This window comes from Camelus dromedarius, chromosome 3 (genome assembly GCF_036321535.1).
Source record: "Camelus dromedarius isolate mCamDro1 chromosome 3, mCamDro1.pat, whole genome shotgun sequence".
Taxonomy (NCBI): Eukaryota; Metazoa; Chordata; class Mammalia; order Artiodactyla; family Camelidae; genus Camelus; species Camelus dromedarius.
Genome location: NC_087438.1, coordinates 47572317 through 47597343, shown reverse-complemented (window position 1 = coordinate 47597343; position 25027 = coordinate 47572317). Strand labels below are relative to the sequence as shown.

Below are 25027 nucleotides of genomic sequence, written 5' to 3'. Positions count from 1 at the left end.
GCCTCAGTGACAGTGACATTTGAGAGGGGATGGGGGTAGGAGAATGCTTAATGGATGGAACTCTACCCTCCTCCCCAGGGGAGTCTCTTCTCTTTGGTCTCATTCATTCATTCACTCACTCATTCATTCAACAAATGTCTATTGAGCCATTTCCATGTGTCCAGTGACTCCCAGACACTGGAGACACAGTAAGGAACCAGCAAAGGCTGGATGCCCATGAAACTTACATTCTGTTGTCTCTATTAGTTCCTACGTAAGAATACTTTTTGATCAAAGGGTTCTGTAACTTTTTTTTTTCTTTTGAAGAAAATAAACTCTCTTAATATCTAGCTTTCAAATCATTGACTGGTACTCATCACACACTCACAACACTAAGTAGAGATTTTGCCACTACATAAAACAAATTAGCTGCTGATCTTCCAACTCCTGACAATGTAAAATCTATGAAGAAGAGACACCTGAAAAGAAAGTTTGCCCAGATAGTGTCACCTCCACTCACTGACTGTGGGAGAGAAATGAAGAAACAAACCGAAGATATAGATAGTAAGCTGAACTCTTATAGTCCTTTATAGCAATACCAGGGGTCACTACTACATTCTCTTCTCAGGAATTCCATGTCGAATAGGATGAGCATATGATCCTTTCAAACTGACCCCCTTTGTTTCATGGTGGGTGGAGGTAGGTGTAGCAGTTAACAGCCTTGTTGAGTTTCAGGGTCAAACTGTGATCGCCACCAGCAAATATTCCCACATGGGAATTTTGGTTTGAAAAGTTAAGGCCAAAAGTTGTAAACTAACAGCTTCCCCGGTGCTAATGTATTAATTATCTTTTAGGGTATAGCAAATTGCCCCAAAGTCTAGTGACTTAAAAAACAAATATCTATTATCTCACAGTCTCTATGGTCAGAAGTTCAGGAACAGCTTAGCTGGGTGGTTTGGCTCAGGAGCTCTTGTGAGGTTGCCATGGGAACATGGCAGGGGCTGCAGCCGTCTGAGGGCTTGACTGGGCTGGATGAGCTGTTGCCAAGATGGTGTACTCACAGGTCTGTCCCAGGAAGCCTCAGTCTCACTGCATGTGGCCCTTTCCACAGGTTACTTAAGTGTCCCCATGGCAAAGCAGCTGATCTCTCCCAGAGCAAGCAATCTAAGAGTGAGAGAAGAGAAAACCCTAATACCTTTTATGACCTGGTCTTCTAAGTCACTCCTCATCCCTTCTGCCTTATTCTATTTTTAGAAACAAATCACTAGGTGGGGGAATTAGACTCCATCTTTCAAAGAGAAGAATATCAAAGAATTCATGGGCATATTTTAAAACCATCAAATTCAGGCTCCCTTCACATTTAAATTTTACTTTTTCTTGTAGAATCTTAAACAAATCACATTTCATTTGTGAATACTTCACTGTATATTTTAAAAGCAAACCACTATACCATTATCATACTCCTAGAGATGAACAATAATTCCGTAATATCTTTTAAAAACAGCCTGTTTTAATGCTAAAATTTTTTAAATCAAGAAATTCCACATAAAAGTTCAGATTTCTGGCCTATTTTTAAAAATAAGATGATTTGGTCACACTAGGCCTATGTTCTCACATGGTCACAAATCACTTTAGATGGGACATGGACTCTTCGATTTGCCCTGACCCCCACCATACCCTATTGTGTTACACATGGGACACTGATTAAATGAGCCTGCCTGGTTCATTTAATATTTGAGTTTACCACTGGTCTAGATCCAAGGAGGCTGAAAGGTGCACCAGTGGGGTTGAAGAAGGGGAAAGCCTGACCCTGGTGTGAGTTGGATCCCAGAAGATTAGGAAAGGGACAGGTTGCAGTAACCTTGGGTCTCACCTACGTAGGGCTGTAGAGATGACAGAAATAAGTGTAGAGAACTGGTCAACATTCGCTTGAAGATTGAGTGGACTTTCCTGTGATAGAACCTGGCACTGAGGGTGTAGAGACATGAGCAGAACCAGTCACTTCTGAGGGGACCATGAATCAGCCAACAGGGATTGAGGCTCAGTGCTATTTTCTTACGGCTGTGAAAGTCCTGGGTCTGTTTCAACCTAAGGAAGGGTATGTGAGCCATGAAGACTAATGGTATAGACCTGTTAACCAACTTTATCAAGGAAGGGGAACTCTAATCATATTTAATGTAATGTATAAAAATAAAGTTATTTGTTGTCTCTTATGTGCCACTGACACACAGGACCTTAGGGTGCTTGGAAAGAGCCTGTAAGTAGAAGAAAAGGCCTTTACGACCACGCTGGAGGAAGACTGAAAAAAACAAGCCTACTGAATGATGGAAGTGAGAACTGGAGGAGGATGCTTGCTCACCTCTGGCCTGACAGTAAACCCACAGGTGCTTTTTAATATAACTCCTGCCATTCCCCAACTTAAAAATACACATTTGCTTCTATCAGATATTTGGAGCTCAGAATGCATTTTTCTGTAGAAACCACATGTTCCTTGGTGATTAAGTCCACAGGTCAGTCCTTAAGATTTAGTCCTGTAACTAAACTGTAACACTATCAATCTGCCATGTGTAACGGACTTTCTTTAGAGAATTTCAGCCCAGGTTCTAACATGGAATACTCTGCTAGAGTACATTTTCCCCAACCCAAGTAGTTCAAACACTGGGTTCTGTTCCATCCCTCAGACTCAGCCCTCCCGGGCCAGCTTTGAGAACACCACCAGCTTTTCAGTAGCAGCACTTGGTGTGCGCTAGTGGAAGGGGAACTCCACTGAATGAAGGTTAAGAAAAGTAGATACTGGGATACACATGAGGACAGTGACAGCAAAATGTAAGCAGACCAGGAGGCTGCAGGGGAGCAAAGGCAGGTGAGTACTCAGCTTTGGAAGCTCTGGAAATTGGCGGTGGGCACATGGCAGAAGGTGTTTCTGTTCAAAAGTGTGACTCTTTCGTAAGCCGGCTGTTTGTGTGCCAGGCACTGCCTGTATTCACTCCCCAGTAAATTCTTGTCACGTAACGTATCAGTGTGGCTCTCAAACCTTTCCATCTCTTGGCCTCTCTAGGCACTGACGCGTCCACCTGCATCTCCTGATAGCCCTTCTTGTCACCATCAGATTTAGACTAGACTTTACAACTCTTTATCTGCTTCCACCCTTGCCCTTCCACAATCCATGCTTTGCGCAGTGACCAAAATAGGCCTTCTGAAATGCACATCCGATCACGTCCCTCCCCTGTGGAAAATCTGTAATGATTTCCCATCTATTTTAGGATCAAGTTCAGAATCTGAACTCAGACTCACCAGTTGCCCCTTGCATGAGCTGCTGCCTCCCCGGCACAAGCCTGCGCCTTCTTCAGGTCTCAGTTTATATGTCATTTTCTTAGGAAGACCTACCCTGACCTTTTGTCCAGATTTAATTAGTACCTGATTAAAAGTTCTCCAGACTCCTAGATTTCCTCTTCAGAGCACTGACTGCAATTATGGTTGTTTAGGTATCCAAGCATGATTTGTTTAATTGAAAGTGTCTCTCCTCTACCAGGAAATAAAATCCGTAAGTGCGTTATCCACATCTAGCATGGGTCCTTCTCGTCCATAACACATACTCACTAAATGGTTGCAGAATAAGCTTCTGTGTCATAAATGTTTACCTTTTATATTATAAAACCTGTTATTCTCCAATTCTCGGAGCCGTTTTTTATTTAGAGGGGAGGACAATTTTGCTTTGTGGTTCAAACAGGGTACTGTTTAAATCTTCTTAATTTTGTGATATTGGGGAGCATTGTAACATCTCCGTGCTTCAGTTTCCTCATCTATTAAAAAAGAAGAGGGGATAAAGGACAATAATAGCACATACTTTACAGGGCTTTTGTGATGATCAAGTTTAAGTTGTGACATGGAGAAGGTTTAGAACAGTGCCTGGACATAGTAAGTACATGAAAGATTTTCGCTCCTGTTCTTCTTTACTCCTAAGACTATGAAAAATCAGTGTTACATTAGGTGTTGGTATCATCTCCACTTGTCAGATGAGGAAACAAATGCATAAAACAGATTTTCTTAAGTAAGTTGTTTGTATGAATCCTTCATATCGTCTTTTCATGCTAAACAACAAAACAAAACAAAACAGCTAGAAAGAAAGAAAGAAATGCATGTTCTCACATTTTGGGAGCTGTGACTTGGAGGAGGATGTTAGGGCTTGGCAAGACAAAGAATATATCAAAGAAACAAAGGAAGTTTCAGAGCAGTTTCAGGACCAGGACTTGGCCATCTTATCTGCACATTAGCATAAGAAAATATAGCCTGTTCGTGAGAAGCCCCATGAGGGAGGAGAAACCCAGTTTCCACAGCATCTGAAAGGGAGATGGTGAGCCAATGATTCGTGACTCAGAGCTGCAGGAACTAGCATCTCCAGGTTGCAGCAAGAAGTGAGAACTGTGGTCCCAAACTGATCCAGAGCTCCTCAGGAACTCTACCAGTATCTCTAAGTGCATCACTATGTTTTCAAACCAAATCCATTTGAATTTTTTAAAAAAAAACCTATGCCATGCGTCCCATATAAGAGGACATGTGTGCCAAAGAAACCAAGCGAAAAATTCTGAATCACTGGAGTGGACAGCCTTCCTGGAGAGAGGTGAGTCCTGCACCAGGCTTTTGAAGAGACATCTGGCTGGGACAGGAATATTCCTGGCAACCCATTAGTAATGGCCCCAAACTAGAAACATCTCAAATGTCATCTTTGGTAGAGTGGATATATAAACTGTGGTACAGTCACAGAATGAAATACTCTCCAGCAATGACATGGATTGAGCCATAACTAAACTCAACCATAGAGATGAATCTCAACAAATATAATACAAAACAAAGTATATATTATTTGATGTCATTTGTTATGTAAACCAGGTAATCTACATCTATGTCAGGTGTGACAATTTAGGACCAGGTGACCCTTGAGGAGAGGTAGAGCCTGGAGGGCCACAGGGGGTCTCCTGTTCTGTTTCTGTTATTCAGATGCATTCCTTTGTAAAAGTTTACTGGTATGTATGTACATTTTTCTGTGTGTGTACTGTTCTGAACATATGTTACATTTATATCCATTTTTCACTACCCCACTCTCCATGGCCAGGGGTCAGATTAGTCCTGGGGTGAACGGATAGCCCTAGAGTTCTGGATAATCAGAGGGTGGACAAGTACCAATTAGGATGCTTCAGAAATGGGAAGCTATTTTGAGTAAAGCTCTTGTTTCTGCAGTACTGGTTCTGAGTCTTTGGTCACTGCTTTTGTCTTACTGAATTTTACCCTTGGTTTTTCTGCTTGTTCCCTGATCTTGCAGCCCCCTTTGTCTCTAGTCACATGATCTCTATGTCCAATGCAATGTAGGCCTTACCTGCTAAACCAGAGGCCTGACCATAGTCCTCGTCACTTTTCCTCAGCTGTCTGCAGTAAAACATCCATCCCCTTCAATTCCCATCAGAAGCTGAATAAATCATGAGATGGCTGGAAAGTAAGCTTCACCAGCGTGAGTGACCTGGTGAGACATCTCTCCTGTGAAACCTGATGGGAGGGGCTTAGGAATTTCAGCTTCTAGACACCCACTGTATAATTTTACAAGTATTAGAGGATCCTCTTCATCTGACTGGCAGAGCAGGGAAAGAGGGAGAAGCCTGCTCTATGAGTCTCACAGGAGGGTTACAAGGAGCTGTATGAGTAGAACAGCTTGGCACAGGCAGGGCTGAGAATCCCTTTTGAAAACCGTGGCTGACTCACCTAAGACTGGTGCTGCCTCACAGGATTTTGAAAACACTAAAAATCACCTCCCAGCTTTTCCAGGGGGCTGTCGCCAGCTGCCAACTGGATGCAGCTCCATGACATCAAAGCCGTCCGGCTCAGAGGGCTCCTGTCCCCATGCAGGCTGTCTTAGGGCGGGTCATCTGGCCTGGAGAAAACAACACGCTTCAACGTGACGGTCCCCACATTCTGCAGACTTGAAAGGGAAATCCTCTGGATTCTGACTGGGCTCCTGGGGCTCAGCTCTGGCCCTGCCCTGAGGCTGCAAGAGGAATGAAAATATGGAAAGGGCTGCATGTTGCTGTCATTGCTTCTCCAGGTGATCAGAGGCATTTTCATCCTGAAAGGATTTTGCAGCCTGAGCTTCTTTGCTCCTTCATGTCCCCTCATTACCTCTGCTGACTGGGGCCTCAGAAACCCAGCCCAGCCTTTCCCTGTCTCACCCTCACCTTCCTCCCACCTACTTCCACTTTTATTGTACATTTCAGCAGAGCGCTTCTTAAACCTCACACTTACTCAGATGGTTGCCCCCAGTATTGCTGCTGCTTTACAATCAATTCCTATTCCTCCCCACTCCACTCTCTCATGCTCTTCTCTTGCTTTCTTTGATGTTCACTTTCATGTTCCTCCCTAATTCTACAAAGGCAGGATATAGAGGAAGGCCAGCAGAGGGCAAAGAGCACTAGAGCTGAACCAGGGGACAGATGAGCATTTTGGATTTTGTCACTGATGTATGTGACTTTGGGCAAAGGGTACAGACTCTTCTCTGTGTGTTCACGTGCTCACGTGTGCATGGGGTTGGGTCACCCGTGCCGGAAATCCAGTGCCATGTATTGTGCCAGCATTGGTGTCATGGGAATGCAGAGAATAAGACTCTGTCCTGGCTCTTACAAACCTACTGAATAACATTATGTGCTTTCTGATACACATGTACGTACACACACACACACACACACACACACACACACACATTCAGATATATTGATTGATAATGGGGGAAGAAAACTGGATAAATGAATGATTTATAGCCCATAAGATACAATAAAATCTTACAGAGAGATTGAATCAGAGTCTTTCTGTCCCTGAAGTCACTTGAATTGCTTCTTGTGTTCAGGTGTAACTCTCCACCCCATTTTTTCATAACTGGGTAAAATAAGGAAGCACTTAAAGCTGGTTTTTCTTTTGCTGCCACAAAGATCTGCATAACTGCTGGTTCCTGTTTGTGGTGAAAAATGGTCTTAACCAGATGAATGAAGGGCACAAGACACACGACACAAATCAGAGAATTTTAAACCATGCTATTCCTCAGTGCAGCGAACCCTAAGCAGAATTCACACCTGCCCCCTGAACTCCTAAGACCCCTAATTTGGTAAAGGATATCCCCAATATTTTCTCTCTCCTTCTCTTCAGCCTTCCCATCACTTTTCAAAAACTGTGGCTGACTTACCTAAGACCTGTGCCACTTCACAGTATTTTGAGAACAAATTAGAAAGCACCTTCAAGTTTTTCCAGAGGTGATTAAATACAAGAAGTGTTAAGAATGTAAAGGCTAGGACATTGTAAATAACAGTTCTGAGATAACCCTATCCAGCAGCAGTGTGGCAAGTTGCTCTTTTGTTTGTTTGTTTTTTATCCATCAGCAAAGATGGAAGCTTGCCATGGTCCATTTCATGAAGCTCAGTGACCAGTGCATAAATCTGCTATTTGATCCGGGAAGAACTGTAAGGATCTAGAGTCAGACTGAAAAATTACAGCAACGCCAGTGTTTCAAAGAGCCTAGGAAGAGCCCAACGTCCTGGCTGACCTGCACGCCTGGCCCCCTCAGGCTGCAGGTTTGCCTCAGTTAACACAACAGACCAAACTTGCCTTTGCTCAGAGTCGACATGACGTGATTTGTTCCCCTTTGGCTGTGTCAGTTCTGCAAACTAGATACTAAAGGCTGCAAGCTCAGGAGAGTCTGCCTTTCTGGAACACCATTTGTTTGGACAGGCCAGGCCAGTAAGGCTTTTCATCTCTTTAAAGCTCCCAGGGCAGAGAGCATATTTGAGGAATTCCTTTTTTCAAAGATTTTTTTTTTTTTTTTGCCCCTTCCAACATTTTGTTTAAGAGAAAATGAGATGTCTATCTTCTGTTTCCTTATTTTTTTTCAGGAAAGCAAAGGGTTGTTGACTTCCTCCCTCTCCCCTCCCTTCCTTCCTTCTTCCCGAAGGTACTCATCTGAGAAAAAGAGAACGAAGTATTGTTCCTGTTCTCTTTCTTAAGTCATTTGAAACACTGTCCCTGCGAGTTCTTTAAGTTCCCTGCAATCTGTACACAAGAGAAAGAGGGAGAGAGAGGGAGAGAGACAGAGAGGCAAGGGATCAGGTAAAGCACGGGGGCTGCCGCAGCCATTCAGACTCAGGAGCTGGTAAGTTACCCATGCAATTGTTTCTACTTCCATTTCAATGTCCCTGGGATGGAGACTGCTGTGGGCATCTTCAACAGAAAATGCCTTACTGGGTATAATCTTTAATCGAAGGGCACGACTAAAGGATGGCCCAGAATTTAAGCTTGTACTTTTTTTTTCCCCCTAAGGAGAATACTGATGTTTTGCAGAGCTAAGGCTGGCAGAACTGGACATAGAATTGCACTGGGGCTAAGGAGGACATTGTGTTAAATCTGAATTTTGGCACAGATAAGGTGGCCGGGTTAACCAGGAGCCACTGGAGTGTGTGATGTATCTTACTGGAGAATTCACTCTTTCTAAGTGCTGTGTCCTGGGAACCTTATCAGGGTGTCTGCTAAGAATTGTGGTTTGCTCTGGTGCTTTTGTTAGCCGTTGTCTAGATTGAGGTGCCTTCTCTTGTTCTTTTCTTTTCATCCAGCATCCCTCCAAAAGATGAATGTTAATTTATGACTATTATTCTGCATCACTGAGGTAGGAGGGAAAAAAGAAAGGACTGTCACTTTGAATTGTGCCACATGGGGGGTGCTTATATGTTCAGGTTCCACATGTGGGTTGAGTGTAAATGTATTATCCACCGTCAATGGAAGATGTCATCTGCCACACAAAAGAAGGCAAAGCTTTGGAGGCATGTAGCTTTAGTTTTGGAAAACAACAAGCAACTAGAATAGGAAGATTGAGATCGATCACTGTCTACAAAGGAATGAAAAACCAAGCTATGTATTGAAAAATATTGACCCAGTGCCTGGTTTTTCAAGCACCAGATAGAACACAGCTAACTAGTCAAGCTTATACACAGAACTAGTTTTAAAAGTCTAACTTACTTCAATTAAATTTGTCAGAAAGAATAATGTTACAAAGAACTCATCATGGTAAGCTACAAGGGAGCCAAGATCACATTGTCAAAAACAGGCCAGCAAGGTCGCTGGCAAAGACTGTGTATGTTTACTAATGTTAATCATTCAACTTAGAGAGGCTGGATGGTGAAAGACAAAGAACAGAGGGGTTTTTTTTAATATTCATTTCTATGAAATTTACTGATAGAAGTCATCTGGGAGGTGAAGAGTGTGATAAAAATAGCTGGCCTCTCATTTATAAATTAATTTGGCCTGACTATGCATTAACTACAATCAAGTAATTAATCTTTATTCAAAACCGAACCATCATCTTAATAAGAGTAAGAAAATATGATAGAACTGGACTGTTACGTAGGTTTTGTTCCATTAGTCAGACTTCTTTTTTCTTCTTTTTTCAAGCAACTTTCCTTAGGGGCACTATAAAATGAGCAAGGGAAAAGAGACATGATTAGAATTTCCCTGCTTGAGGAGGCAAAATTATGCTAATATCAGTTGAAAGCTGTTTCCTAGTTACCCCACTTCATAGACCTTCAGGTCAAAAGATACCTGGGACTGATCAGTTTTGACATTTTGCATCTTATCAGCAAGTGTGACCCCAGTAGAAAACTTAGGGCTGCGATTTTGACTTGCCTCTTTCAGTTTCATTTTTCCCTTGATAAGGTGTTTAATTTTATGCCCAAATAAAACAACTCTCTAGTTTGGGGTATTGAATCAAAGCATCAGACACAACACAATATGAACTAAATGACAGCTGGATCCACACTGACTAAAGACAGGTTAGGCAAAAGTTAGGTATGCCAATGGCGCAGAAAACAGCCCTCCTTGAGCCTGTGTCTTCGTTGTGGCCCAAGATTAAGGAGCTCATACTCAGTATTTCCACTTAAGTTTTTCAGTCATGGCCATGAGAATATTTGTTGGATACTGGGGGAAAAAATTTGGCTCCCTAAAGAAAAAAAGCCGTTGACTAGTTTAGCCTAAGTGCTACCAATCTGTCTTTACTCAACTCCAAGGAGTGAGTTGGCATTTGTGGAAACTTCCAGGGTGTGATTCTTCTTTGGGGTCATCACAGGCTCTTTTGTGATATCATTAGGGGAACTCCAGCTTGGAATGAGCCAGAATTTGACACACAGAAGATTTCAGTAATTAATTTGTGCCCAAACTGTACATATAACTAAATTACAAATTTGTCATATAAATGTTAAATTATGTTAGGATGTGTCCTGTAGGTCTGTGTGCTGGGAGGTAAATCAAATTAGAGCAAGCAGAGCATCAAAAGCACGGGCTTTGTTGTTATACAAATCTGGGTTTGAATTCCAGCTTTGTCACTTACTGTGTAACACGTATTTCAGCCTGCTAATTAACCTCTCTAAGTCTCAGTTTCCCCTAATGTAAAACTGCATCAACAAATAGAGTTGTTGTGAGGATTAAATAGGATTATTTATGTAACGCGATTAACACAATGCGTGGCAGGTAGTAGGAGTCAACGAATGTCAGCTGTAATTTTTTAAGTCATATATTAATACTCAAGGGTACTGTCTCTTTTGAATGTAGAGAGTAGACTATATCCCCTATAATTTGTGTCGTTAGCCTTGATCAGTACTATACCAAGCGTCTATCAGAATAAAAATTATCCCTCATAGCTCTGGAGTTGGGCACATGTCGAATGAAACTATCCTGAACCCCAAATTCTTAACCCCAAATTCTAAAGCAAAGGAAAGCAGAGTTTAATGCTTTGATGTTCATCTCCGCTAATGGTAGAAACACCAGATTTAGCCTCACTGAAATGCCAGATTAGCATCAACAGTGGGGAGAGTTTGTCTTGGGATAAAAGTCTTTAACTTAGATGAATGTTTGAAGAAACTGCATGATGTTGTAGACGTTTTGGTCTCCCTTTTACCCACTTCCCCAGGCTCTGTGCCGTTGGTGACCTTTTCCCTGGCCGTGGAGGGCTGGAGACTTTTTTTTTGGAGACCATCGTGGCAGTTCCATGACTCAGCCAGAGAGAAAAGGACTTGAAATGACATGTTCTCCCACACCGAGGGCTAGGCACACTCAGAGATCCCTCTCCTCAAATGTTTTAGTAGCAAGTCATTCATTTTATCACCAATAAATTGAACACTAGTATCACCGCAGAGGGGTGAGTGTGTGTGTGTGTGTGTGTGTGTGTGTGTGTGTGTGTGTGTGTGTGTGTGTATGTTCAATCCAACTGCTATTTTTCTCTTACTCTAAACTTTAAAACCTACATGCTGGCTAGTCTGTCAAGTAATAATGATACTTTAGCTTAGGTCTTAGCTAAACTTCCCTCTCCAAAAGCAAAACACATAACCACAACAAGAACCAAAAATCTACCACCAATAACCCAAACCTTTGAGGTTATTTTGTTAGAATAAGAGGTTCTGATGCAGTAGAGACTTATCTGGACAACTTAACCTTCAGACAGCAAATTGAAGCTGGGTTGTTCTACCGTAACATGCAAAAGCTGTCTTCTAAGGTGGCTCAGAACAGGAGAACAAAGACCAGATTGGGGGTCAGAACACCTCTGCTCTGTTCTGTCCAACCTCAGCTGCCCCTGGTCTGTGTGACTTGACAGGTTTCTTCACTTGCTTGGACCTCAGTTTTCTCTGTAAAATGATGATGTTGAACCAAATCAGTGATTCTCAAGGTGGTCTCTGTGTGAGTGTGTATCAGAATTCACCTGGGGCTTGTTTACACTCTACTTCGCCCCCACCCACCGCACTAGATGATCTGTGAGACTCTGATGCTGACATCCTGTGATTCTCTAAAACAGATGGTCACTGTCTTGCTCCATCTTCTTCAGGATTGCATTGACATTAAATAAAAGTGTATGTTTTAAGAACCATGCTTTTAAGCATAATTTCTATTCAGCTTAGACGCTCTCTAGAAATTAGTTTTGAACATATCAATTGTTATTCTAGAAGTTAGTATTATGGAGTAAGGAATCTGCAGCCAATCTCATGAGTCTGATCAATGTTCTATAACCATATATAAATCATAAAAGAGCAATTACTGAGATTTATATATATTATAATTCTATATAAATAGAACTCTTTGATTGACTTCTGTATTATTGGTATCTTATTGTGAGCATACATTCTTTAATCAAGGAAAATGCAGATACTGTTTTTTTTCTACTCACTTAAAAATATTTGTAGGTTTAATCTCATAAGTTTTTTGGTTTTGTTTTTACCTTTTTACAATGTGTGCTGTGCTAAGCTTACTTTAGAAGTTAGATCCTTGTCCCTAAGTTAATAATGATACAGAAGGGTAAAAGATTGATAGTGGGGTTTGAAAAACCAGCACTCATAAGTCATGTTAAACCTGCTTTAATCATATGAAAAATCTGTAACTTACAGAAAAAGCTCTGATTGCCTTGATTTCATTTCTACCTAAATTGCTCGAATTTTTTTTCTCCTCTGTTTATACGGCCAATAAGTAGAACAGCAATGGACACGGGTCTCCACCTGACAGAAACAGAGAGACAACAAACATTTTGGTGTGCACGCTCAGAAATGGCTAGCTTAGTGACGGCTGTTCTCATTGACCGTTCAAATATCGTACACATACATATAGAACAATGGCATTTAGATAAAAAAATAAAAACGTGTCTTCATCAGAAGTTATGTGTGATATATAAGTTCACCAGAAAGTAAGTACCATGAGGACAGAGACTTCATTTGTTCTCTGCTGTATGCCTAGGGCCTGAAGTGGCACATGGCATAAAATGCACAACAAGTAGTTACTGAATAGATGACAATAAGTGAGCTTTCGAGTGAAATATGCTATCTTAATGCCAGATACAGCAGTTACTAAGTTAAAAAATCAGTCAAAATTTTTGGTGGTCTGGATAATGCCAAACTGCCAGCTTGCCATGTTTATTCCCTACCTGAACTGAGTGGAATTACGGCTCGTTCCACCATTACATACGTGGGGCTGCTAAATGCATATTAACCTGCCATCTTGGCAAAGACCCCACCCACATGCTCGTGAGAGACAGATCTTTATCAGATACACAGAAAAGACTGCTGGTTGCATTTTATTTTCCATTTGGTTTCTGGGTAGATGATGGGTTAGCACATTGTTTTTGGCAAGAGAGAGAGTGGTCATTTGTTTTTCTTTGACTAAAAGAGTTGTGAGCCAGGATTTAGCCTTGTAGGAAATGCTCAGCCCTCTCTGGTTTTTTTATAGGCAGGGCTGTAAATCCAAGTTAAAGGGATGCCGCTTGGGCTGAGTTTACACAAACACGAAGGAGTGAGTTCAGGGAGGGAAATGTGGCGCATAAAACCCTTTCCTTTATATAGTTAGGCAATAGAGACAGCCAAAATGAACAAATACTGGATTGAGGCAGTCTTGCACTTATTTGGCAAATTTAAAGTGGTAAATATAAGTATATAAATATAATAAAAACATTGGGGTCCTAGGTTTCTATTATTTGTGGTAGAAACTGAAAAACCTCTCTCTGTCCACATTGATAAAGCCTGTCTCTTTAGTACCAAGTCTCAGGGCACACAGAAGCAATTCTGACCCCTTCTCCTCTTTTCCTGTGATCCACTATGGCCCTGCTTCAACCTCATCCTGTGATGGCCACTGGTATTACTGGGGGAATGAGATAACCACAGGAGCACCGCCACCACACAACATTTATGGAGGAGTCATTACCACATTGGGGCCTGCTAAGAACTTTACATACGTTATCTCACTTAAGCCTCCCATTCTAAGAAGTAGATGCTTTATTCTCCCCCATTTTAAAGATGAGGAAAGGCAACCACCTTGTTTAACAGATAAGCTAGATCAAGTAAGTGGTTTGCTCAAGGTCACTGAATTGATGTTGCTTATTTTCAGGTTTCTCATTAAGGAGGAAGCAGCTAATAATGTTTTTTTGTTTTTTTTTTTTGTTTTTTTTTTTTTTGGAACTAAGTATCCCTTAAGGCATTGTTCCTCACATGTAGTCCAAGAACAAATGGCATGGTATCACCTGCTGGGAGTTTATTAAAAAGCAGAATCTCAGGCTGCACCCCAGACCTCTTGCATCAGAATCAGCATTTTAACATGAATCTCCACATGATTCAGGTACACACTCAAGTTTGAGCAGCACTGCCATGGGATTTCCAGTTGTGTACAACTGGTCGAGTACCTCTTCTTCCTGGAAGGACGCTGAGGTACTACTCTCTTCTCGTACTATCGCTTTTAAATGTATTTTTTTAAACTGCTGAAAAAGCTGAACACCTCTTGGTGTGATGTTCCCAAAATACTTGTCACTGCCCCTGCTGGGTCTTCCTTACCCTGAGCCAGTAGCTTGTGGGATAGGCAGAGTCATAGGCCCCTCCCCAGATTCATTAGAGCCTTGGAAAGCCTAGGAATCCACCCAGGTGATTCTGAAGTTTGATTCTGAGAACACACTTGAAAAACAATACCCCAGACCTTTATTCTCGGAGATTATTAGGGTTCGTTGGCATGGCGCTAACTTGCTGGCTGAGACCACAAAAACCATACCTAATGTTGCTTAGAGCTGAATAGGCACTAGACTTGTCCAGTAACACCAGAGGTACTTGACCAGCTTCTTCCTTTGAACACTGGAGAAAGGGGATCAGAAACCCTGCCACCTGCCTCTGGGAGAAGGGAGGGGTGCCTGGGTCTCCAGCATCACTGCGAAGGAGCACATGCCAGTACACCCTCCTCACTCTTCCCAGTTAGAAAACTCTGCGGAAAGAATCCTTAGAACTTCCTTTGCACTGGGGACTCACCGTTCTCTCTCAGAACAGAAATCAAGAAGGGGCTATTGTTGGAGGGGTGGGGAAAGGAAGCAGGGCCGGAAGAGAGTGAGGGAGAGGACCGGAATAGCCTCTGGTTTGCTTCAGCTGGGACAAAATGCCTCTCCCTGGATGGAGATGCTGGCTTCTTCCCCTTGATTGAGGCACTCTGGCCTTCTTCCACAGGAAGTGCAGGGAGAGAAAGAACTTGGAGTTTTCAAAGCTGTTTTACGGAACGCCCGCCACTACTTGCTTCTTGCTGTTTTTCTAATTTGGACAGTTTTCTTCCCTACAGCATAGTAGAGATCCCTTCCCTTCCTTCCACCCCATTAGCTTTTTCAGTTAAAAAAAAATGTACAAAGAGAGATCTTCCAGCATTATCCTAAAAAATGTATCTACTGAGCACTTTTAAGGTACTAAGGAGCACCATGCCTAATCCATCAAGATGGGGTTCCTGAATTACTAGACCTTGAACTCTCAGGGTGAGGGACATGCAGAAAGCTCTGCAAGGCTGCTCCTAGGTATACCCAGAATCCTGCCTTTTACCAGATCTTAGAGAGTTGGGCAAGGAGGGACTATTCCAAGCATGATCTTTCTTTACACTCAGGAAATACCTAGTATATAATACAGCAAGCAAGTCAGGGTCTCCTCCGACATCATCCACAGCCCTCCAGCCCTCCAGCACTCCTGTACCCATCACATCTCAGCACAATCCCTCATCTCTGGCTCTGTCAAGATCCCTAGGAATGGAGAGTTCTTATCTCCTAGCTGTAGCCTGGGCCCGGTTCTGAATGGGGATGTTAAAGGAGTGGAGAGCCCAGTTTTTGAGAAAGAAGGTGCAGCCCAATACTACATCATTTTGAAGAAGACAATCCCATTTTAAACCTCTAAATGCTCACAGACCACTCTTTACACTGGCTCGTTTGTGCTCCTTCTGTGCCTCATAGAAGAGGAATTTCGCCATCATATGTTCAAGACTTGCAATTGGGAGGGACCTTGAGCAAATCCTATCCCAGAAGGATTAGCACATAAAGTGCCAAATTTATTTGCTCTTCAACCAATATGGATTTTGGGGGAGGAAGAGTTGGTTTACCTAATAAAGTACTATTTCTTCTAGATAATGGCACATGTGCCTTACACAGATAAGCTAAAATGAAATCATATGTCCACAGATATTCACAGCAGCATTATTCCTAACAGCCCCAAACTGGAAGTAATTCAGAGGTCCATCAACTAGCAAGTGGAAAAACAAAAGGTGGTATATCTATGCAATGGAATACTACTTAGCAGTAAAAGCTTCTACTGTTACATGCGACAGTGTGAATGAATCTCAAAAACATCATGCTAAGTGAAAGAAGCCAGACACAACACTATTTAAGGAGCCAGATATACAATAAATACTGAATGATTTCATTTATATGAAATTTGGAAAGCACAAAACTATACAGACAGAAAGTAGGTTAATGGTTGCCTGGGGCTGGAGGTAGAAGCTGGGAGTGACTGCAGATAAGGGAACTTTTGAGGGGAGATGAAATTATTCTAAAATTGGATTTTGGTAATGATTGCACAACTCTGTAAGTTTTCTGCAACTCATCACACACTTAAAAATGTATGAATTTTATATTGTGTAAATTATACCTTAGTAAAGCTGTTAAAAAATTGAAAAGAATGAATGAGGCAGCTCTACATGTTCTGATAATGGAGAAATCTCCAACCTGTGTAATTAGCTTTAAAAAAAAAAAAAGGCAAGATTTTGCCAGGGTATTGAATGCTATTATTTTGTGTTAAAAAAAAAAAAGAAATCATGTTTTTGACATGCATAGACTATCTCTAGATGGATACAGTAGATCTGCTAATAGAACTTACCTTTGGGCAGGGGAATGGGATGGCTGGAGTGGGGAACAAAGGTGTAAGGAAAAAATTTTCACTGTATATCCTTTTGTACTCAATCAAAACAGATTAATGAGAGAAGGAGAGAGGGAGAGGGAAATGGAGAGAGAGAGAGGAGTTTTGAAGCCACATCAGCTCTGTGATCATTGGCAACTGTCTGAGCCTTGATTTCCTCATCTGTTAAATGAAGGGATTGGAACAATTGACCTCTAAGGATGCTTCTGATATTAAGTTCCATGCTCTGATAATTTCTTTAAGGATGATCATTTCACACCTGTCTACATTCCTCTTGTCCTTTCCTTGCCAGCATATCACCCAATGACAAATGTAAAAGCCACAACCAAAGGCTTTGTTCCTTCTCATTCAGTTGCCTCTCAATGTATAGGGTCCCTATTCTCTTGGCAGTATGTAAAATATGGATGTCAACCAGGGTGAGAAGACAGCCCAGAAAGCCAAGTGTGAGAGGGGAGTGGCAAGGCAATATATAGGAATGGTCACAATCCGCGTCCTGGGGGCAGCTGCTTGAGATCAAGTCCCTACCCTCTCGCTTGCCAGTGGTCTGATTGTGGGTTTAATTTCTTCATCTGCATCACAAGTATAAAATGGCACCATCCTTTTAGAGTTTGTTGTGAGGGTTGAGTGACAGTTCATGTAATTGCTTAGCACAGTTCCTGCCTCATAGTAATATTCAATAAATATTAGCCCTTTTATATATTAATCTGAATTCCCCTGCTCATGGGACCTGGAGCTTTCCTGGGAGAAGGTGAAAAGAGGCATCTAATTTATCAAGCTATGTACTCAGCAGCAGCATAAACTGGGAGTCCTGGGGTGATATAATAGCCTTTTTTTTTTTTTTCCTGTCCAACATAAGGAGAGAGACTGGAGTAATTTCTGTTGCCCCCAAGCCAGTATCATTGAGGGAAACTTCTTCTAGAATTCTATCCCCTGGAGTCAGTTATATCCTGAAAATATTATGAATGCAGGCTGTAAAATTGCAAGACTGTGACATTATGCTGGGGGTTGAGCCAGTTAAGTTAAACAGCAAGTTTCAATTTGCATGATAAATGTGCCTTAAATTACATTTGGACCAAAATATCATTAAATATTAATATTAGGGCGATTGTATAACTTCCTCTCCATGGTAGTCATTCAATAAATATGGGTTTCAGCTTCAAACCAAACCAAACTAAACCAAAAATCTTCCATCCCCATGATGTACATAAGCCCATGTGTCCCAGCTTCAGTCTCAGCAAGGAATATACGTAAACTCAGCCAACCTGTGGGTCCCTGTAACTTCAGGTGTCTCATGCCTAGCTAACCATAGTTAGCAGCTCTCCCCCAAAAACAATAAAAAATATTTGACAGCTTTTAAGTGAACTGAATTTCCCCTGGGTGTGTAAGGTGATAGCGAACTCCATTTGCATACACTCACTGCCTTGTACCTTATCAGATCACATTCTAGAACTAGATTCCAGAAGGCATGGTTTAGCTTAGTGGGTTGCCCTGCCTCCTAATTCTTTCATGTGTGTCATTTCTTCCTAACTACATTGGGACCATATTTGTCAGAGACTGTGTTTTTAACTATTTTTGTACTCTCGAGGACAAGAGCCCTCCAAATTCTTGTTGGTCTCACATTAATTCTCTCTGAGATTCTTTGAAAAAGCTCTTAATATCCCCAATTTAGAGATGAGGAAACTGAGACTCAGAGAAGATAAATGATTCACTGACGTCATACAGCTCTGTGAATCTCTAGGGTCTGTGGAGTTATTGCAAGGAGTCAAGGGGTCTGTATTTAAAAGTCAAGTGCCTACTGTTTGCACACTGACTAAATAATGTTTGAAAGTATATGTAACCTCTGCTTTCAAATCTAGTTATATTGTAGTAATTAAAAATATAAAAATTAATTTAAAATGTTACTGAATTCAAAAGAGTTTTTGGTTATTTTGTATTTTTTTAACTTGCTGAGGATTTACAAAATGGGTGCATTTGTTTGTTTATCTGAAATTTACAAAGGGAGTCATACTGAGAAACCTGGGAACCATTGTCTGTAAAACAAAGCTGAGGTTCACAAATAAATTACAGGGAGGTACTCTGAATAATCTAGGTCTTCTGGTGGCAAAGAGATTTTCGACTACAAACTGCTACCTGTAGTATCTTTGATAGAAGTGTAGGAAACATCTGGAAGTAGTCATCATTATTATCTAATTTCTTCCTTCATCTAGCAGCTATCTCCTCAGACTCCTGGTTCTTTTCTTTATTACCTGTATGACCTTGGGTAATTTGCTTAACCTATTTGTGTCCTAGTTTCCTCATTGACAAAACAGGGAAAAGAGTAGTACCTGCCTTGTAGGATGCTGTGATGGTCATGTGATGCCTTAACACTCATTGCATAGGAAACCCTCAGCAAATGTGGTGGTTGTGTTAGGCACCACTCACTACTGTTTTTGACACATAGTTGGAACTTGATAGACATTTTGGGGATGAATAAGTGAAAATGTAGAAAAGGAAGAAAGGGCAATTCTAGATATGAAATTCCACATCTACATTTCCTTAGTCATAGGCAGGCAGTTAGAACAGTGGCTTTTATGCAAATACTGTGTTTGGGAGTATTAGCTTCAGTGAGCTCAAGCAGACAGATGATGATGTTCCTATAGCTTCTCGTCCAGTAGCCTTTACAAACCTATCAGCTTTATGCATTAGATTCATCAAAGTGTGCATTTAAGGGATCAGGCAGGAAAAATTTGGGCTTGGAGCTGATGTCAAGTACAGGCTTTATTCCTCATTAAAAAACTCTAAGAGGAAACAAGACCAGTAGACCGTCTGATAGAAGGAGCAATGCTTTCTTGCCACAAACCAAACTGCTGAGGACCACAGATATGAGAGGGTCAAAGGAAGTTAGCATGACCTTTCATAGCAGGCTCAGTGTTTATGTAGCTTAAAATGTCACTTCCAGATCATCCCATGGATAGTTGGATAGTTAATTAGCTTTATTCCATAAACAACCTTTGAACTGGTTAGAAACCGTCTTTTGTTTTTCTTTTTTCCAGTGTTTGTAAAGTGAGTTGTTGAAGGTAGGAGAAAAGAACCCATTGCTAGACTTTAAAAGATGGACTGTCTTGAGTTTCACTGCTGACTGACAGTTGTTTCTAACAAAGGTCTCAGGCAGAAGGGCCAATGAAGAGATAATCAGTTTCTCCAAGTTGGTTGCTTTTCCCAATACCAGGCAATAGGAATCCAAGCACCTACTGCTCCTTGGCTGTTCCATGTGGGCAAGGCTCTATGCTGGTGCTGTGGACACTAAAGTGAATAAAATGCTGTTCGAGCCTTCCAGAAGTTTCCAATAAACTAATAGTTATACTGAATGAAGATGAATATGCTTCCCTGTCACCTCCAGCTGTTAGCCTTGTTTCTACTCACTGGGACCACACAAGAGAAATCCAGTCCTTCTAAGTATCAGCTCTTTGAAGTATTGAAGCATAAGCTGTGAAGTCCCCAGACCTCCAACACACCTCCTTCTTAACATGCCAGTTCCATCAGCCATCTCAGTAAGGGGTGGTTTCACATCTCCTCACCAGCAGGGTGCACCCTTCTGTGTACACTCCATAAGATTGGACCCAGAATGCCCCATCCCTTCCATCCCAATGGTTTGGCCAGTGCACAGTGGAGCTGGGCTTTCTGAGGCCCATTTTCAGGGCTGCAGCAATTGCTGGGATTTTCCCTCAAATAGTCTAGATGAAAAAGCCTGGAGTAAAAAACTAGGAACTTGGAATAGGAATTACTGATTTGCCTTATTATTTTTCTAGATCCCCAGCCCTAATGTTGTTTCAGATCTTCCTCCTTCCTCTTCACAACCGTGAGAATATCTTCTTACCAGTGTTCTTAGGATGCCCAAATACTTGTATAGTTACTATTTATTGAGTGTTTGGGGTGGTGGGGGGTCAGGTGCTTTATATGTCTTATTTTATGAAATCTCATGATAACTCTGTGAGGTAATTTTTTTTTTCATTGACATTTTCTGTATAAGGACTCTGATGTTCAGAGATTAAGTAACTTGCCACAGTTGGTAAGTGAAAGACGTAGAACTCAAACCCAGGCTGCCTATAACTTTCAAATTTGTGCTCCTTCTATGTTGCTCAGCTCTCTATGATATAACACATTGGAACATTCTGAGTTCTTTATCTGGCCATACCAGGTGCTCAGTAAATGCTGGTTTCCCTTTCTGTTATCACCTTCCTCTTCCTGCAACCAATGCAACCTAAGAACGAGGAAGAAGGTTGTGAGTTTCCAAAAGTATGTGCCAGACCCCTGAGGTGGCTGTGCAACATGAATTCCCACATGATGTGCCGTTAGCCATCCAAGCTCCTTCCATGGGGCTGTGGACCAGCTCTAAAGGGCCCCTGTTAACATCTGCTAAGCCAACTAGTTCTCTATCAGGGGAAGTCTAGAGATTCTTTCCAACCAATCCTCACCCCTTATAACTTCTTTCTCTTTCTTCAAATAATTCTATTTGCTCCCCAAACTCCAATTAAATTCAGTGTCTCTTGAGAGCTCCCAACACCTCAAACCTAGTCCTGCCTCCTTTGGACCTTTGGGTCCATAGGTCACGGCAAGATGTAGACAGCAAGTACCATCTCAGAAGGAGGAAGGAAGTCTCAGGGTGGGCTTCTCTTTGGCTCCTTCTACCCTCACTGGTGTCCTTTAGGCCTCTTTGAGAGCTCTCTGTTGTAGCACCTTCAGCAACTAACATACTGAAGTTCGGTAGTTCTCAACTAGGGGCAGCACAGCCCCCCCGGAGGCATTTGGAAACAGGGATGGTGCCTTTTGATTATCACAATGACCAGGGAGCACTCTTGGCATCTAGTAGTTGAGGATGGGCAGTGAACCCACACAAAATAACAACAGTATGTGCTCCGCTTGAGAAAGTCAGGACCATGACTGTTTTCTCACCATGTGCATCCATGCCCAGCACAATACCTGTCCCTCCACAGATGCTTAATACAAATCTTCTAAATGAATGTTCTCCTTTGTCACTTTCCCTTTTTTTCTGCATGTCTCTTATCTTACTGGAGGCTCTGAAATAGAGCTGTCTTGCTTGCCTTCAATTTCTGGAATTGACTTCAAAGCTGGAAGGCTTATTCAGCTCTATCACATATGTATATTCCATTCCTCTTTTCCTCTCTCAAAAATTTCAGCGATTTAGAGAATCATAGTCCTAATGAGTGTCTTCCAAACTGATCAACCATGATTTATCCTTTGAATAGGTCTCAAAGACATGGCTTTCTAGACTAGTTTTAGGTAGGAAAAATTTCCTCCAGTATGTATTTAAACACCTTAAAAATGCATTACACTGATGGCCTAATTAAATGAGTTGTTAATGAATAAGTCTAAGTGATTTGGCTAAAGCAGCATGGCCTATTGGCTTCCCCTCCCAGACCCATGAACATACAGCCTGGATCAGGTGGAGGAAGAGAGAGGCATCTTGAGAAGGCAGTGAGGAAAAAGCTAAAAGTTTGAGGTCTGACCGTCTTCATCATTCTTGCTGAAATGTCAGGGAAGCAAGTTCTAAGTAGATCCAGGATTCCACCTCCCTCCAGGACAGAGAGCCTGTTAAAAGAAGAGTCAGGACTGGATCCCCACAAGAAGTCTGTGCCCTGATCCCAGCTCCGTGATGGCAGCATGTTGCTGTCGGGTGGAGCATTCTCTGTGGTTGAAAATTTTCAGAGTTCATTGGTTTTACTTTCTGGCTGATTTCCTTGATAAGACTTAGGGAAGCTCCTTTCTCCTTTGTAAATTACAGAGAGGATATTCTCCTCTCATCATGGGAATTCCCAACTCTGCTCCCCTCAGGGACTCTCTCATTTTCTTAAAGGGTTCAAAGGCTTACAACAAAGTTTATTTTCATTCTTCTCAAATTGAAAACAACTATCTGAAGACTAGCATAGCTCAGGACTTATAAGGAAGGGCTGGGAAGGATCACAAAGCAGAGAAATTTAGTCAGGGAGGAAAGAACTAGCATTATTCAGCACTTGCTATGTGCCATGCATATTACTATTAGGTATCTCATTTTAATCTTTCCCCAGATCCACAAAGTAGTGTATTAGTCAGGATAGACTAGGTAATGCTTCAGTAACAAGCAACCTCCAAATTGTCATGACTTAAAAACATAAAGAAAACATGAATTTCTATCTCTCTTCCATTACATGTCCGTTACATGGATGAACAATGGCTTTGACCCAGGTCATCTTAACTTTAGGACCCAGGCCGACAGGACAGCTATACTGGAAATGTTCCAAGTTGCTATGGTAGAGGGAAAGAAAATTATGGGCATCATGGACTACTTCTCAAGGATTCCACAAGGAAATGACACATCACTTGTGCTCACATTTTGTTGACCAAAGCCGGTCACATGGCCATGCCTATGTATAAAGGGAATAGGGAAATGCAATCCAACTATGTTCTCAGAAGGACAGCTAGAAATACTCGCTATCCTGTTCTTATAGTTGAAAATAGGGAGGCTTTGTAAAGTTAGTAGGTGGGGGAGCTGGGACTCTGACTTTGTGTCCTGAGCTCTTTGCCCTTTTATAGTGGGTGTATTCTACAAGCACGTTACATACATGGTGCTGTGCTGTGCCTTCTCTCCAAATTCTGTGATGGGCTAAAACATCTTTGAGGCTTAAGCAGGTATGCAGATACATCTCAGTGTGGACAGGTTAAATCCAAATCCAAGTCATCACAGCTTAGCCTTTATTTCACATATTTCTGTTCTCTTTAAAGGTCTTCAACACATTCAGTGTGGAAATCATTATGTAATAGAAATTTCATCTTTGAACACATGCCAGACTTTTCTTTCTAATCATAGTCTCAAGTACTGCAGGTTCCCCTGATTGTTACTTTCATTTGTTGAGTAATGAGAAAAAGGCCACTCTGCCCTTATTGTTAAGGCTGCTGCCTGGTGGACGTTCAAGATCCAGAGAAAAGGATGCCCTCACTTTCCTCCATTACCTTCAGGACAGCCTCCAGAAAAAATTCCTTGCTCAGAGGAACAATAAAATAGCAAGACTGATTCCATCAGCTCTTAGAAAATCAGTCCTGATATTTCATCTCCCTGGAGCTCAGAGGAAGTGCCATGTCATGTCTGTTCTTCTCAGACTTTTCTAAACCAAGTGCCCCTAAAGGGAAAGAAAAATCTGGAAAAGAAATCCTAAGTGATCTGCCATAGGTGGACTTTCAGGCTTTAACCTGTTCTGGTTTTTGCCTTCTGCTCCATAACACATCCATATTTATTTGCATTTAAAATGTTTTAAGTTACTCACCACTAAAGTTGATAGGCCAGGAAGATATGCAACTTAATTCTATGCTTTCCTCCACCATTGGGAGCTTGACTTTAAGCCTTCTCAATCCCTTAACAATAATGTGCTTATCACCTGTAAGTGGGTCGCAGGGCGACAGGGATAAGGGTTACTGTCAGGTTGGGGATTTGGTAGGTTCCCCCTGGTAGCTAGGGTATGTCAGGCTCAGGAGAGAAAAAGATGAGGAAGAGGAGGGATAGGGGTAGGGAAGAAGGGAGAAGAGAAACATGAAATGGTATCTGGAAATAAGGAGGAGCTAGTACAGCCAAGGGAGAACCCTAAATATGGCCTTAAAAAGCACATGGGAAGAACTCAGGCTAATTTAATGATCACAACAGTTGTTAAATAACTACACTTTTTATTGGTCATATTTTCTTTATCCATTAAAAAAGACACTTCGTCCGAAGCACAACTAGTTGTAGCCTTAAGCAAATTGTTTAACCTTGCTGGTTTACCAGCTGTAAAGCATGAACTCTAATGCTGCTCAGCTTAATGGAGTGTAAAGTTTGCAAAACTCTTTGAAGGCAGAGAGTGCAATTTAAGTATTATATATTATTAAACAAAATACCTCTTTAGGAAAGGAACTCTCCGTTAGTGTTACATGTACCTAAACTAGTAGTCAACACCTGAGAAAACTGGTTGTCAAAATTTTTATGACAGAAGGGATCCCGGCATCCATCATTTAAAATGGAAAATAAAAGAACAGAGAAACAAGCCCAGGCAGTATCGAATGGAATGCACTATTAAGGTATTGGCTTGGTTCAGAGAGAGATTCCTGAGCTAAAGAAGGCTTCATTTACTGGAATGGAAAAATATAGGGCCAGGAAATTGCTCAGAGGTCTCCTGTCTTTTCCTGTGCACATGGAGAGGCACTATGTGTTGGCTACTGTTTTGGATCAGAATCTCAATTTTAGAAATAGCCTGAGTTGTGTCCTTGGAAAGGGAGAGGGTTATGTGGTATATTTG

The 25027-nt window shown here is 41.7% G+C and overlaps 1 protein-coding gene across 6 annotated transcripts in view; it reads left to right on the top strand.

The window, feature by feature from the left end:
* Nucleotides 1–25027, top strand: part of ZNF366 (zinc finger protein 366) — a 265929-nt gene that overhangs the window by 196472 nt on the left and 44430 nt on the right. For 5 of the 6 annotated variants that reach the window (XM_064481434.1, XM_031446665.2, XM_064481435.1 and 2 more), the window contains one exon: nt 2211–2363. In XM_064481434.1, coding sequence (XP_064337504.1) covers nt 2327–2363 — 37 coding nt within the window. In that variant the 5' untranslated portion in view covers nt 2211–2326. Of the gene's footprint in view, nt 1–2210; nt 2364–7815; nt 8162–25027 lie in introns of those variants that run through there. The other variant, XM_031446673.2, reaches the window with a different exon arrangement.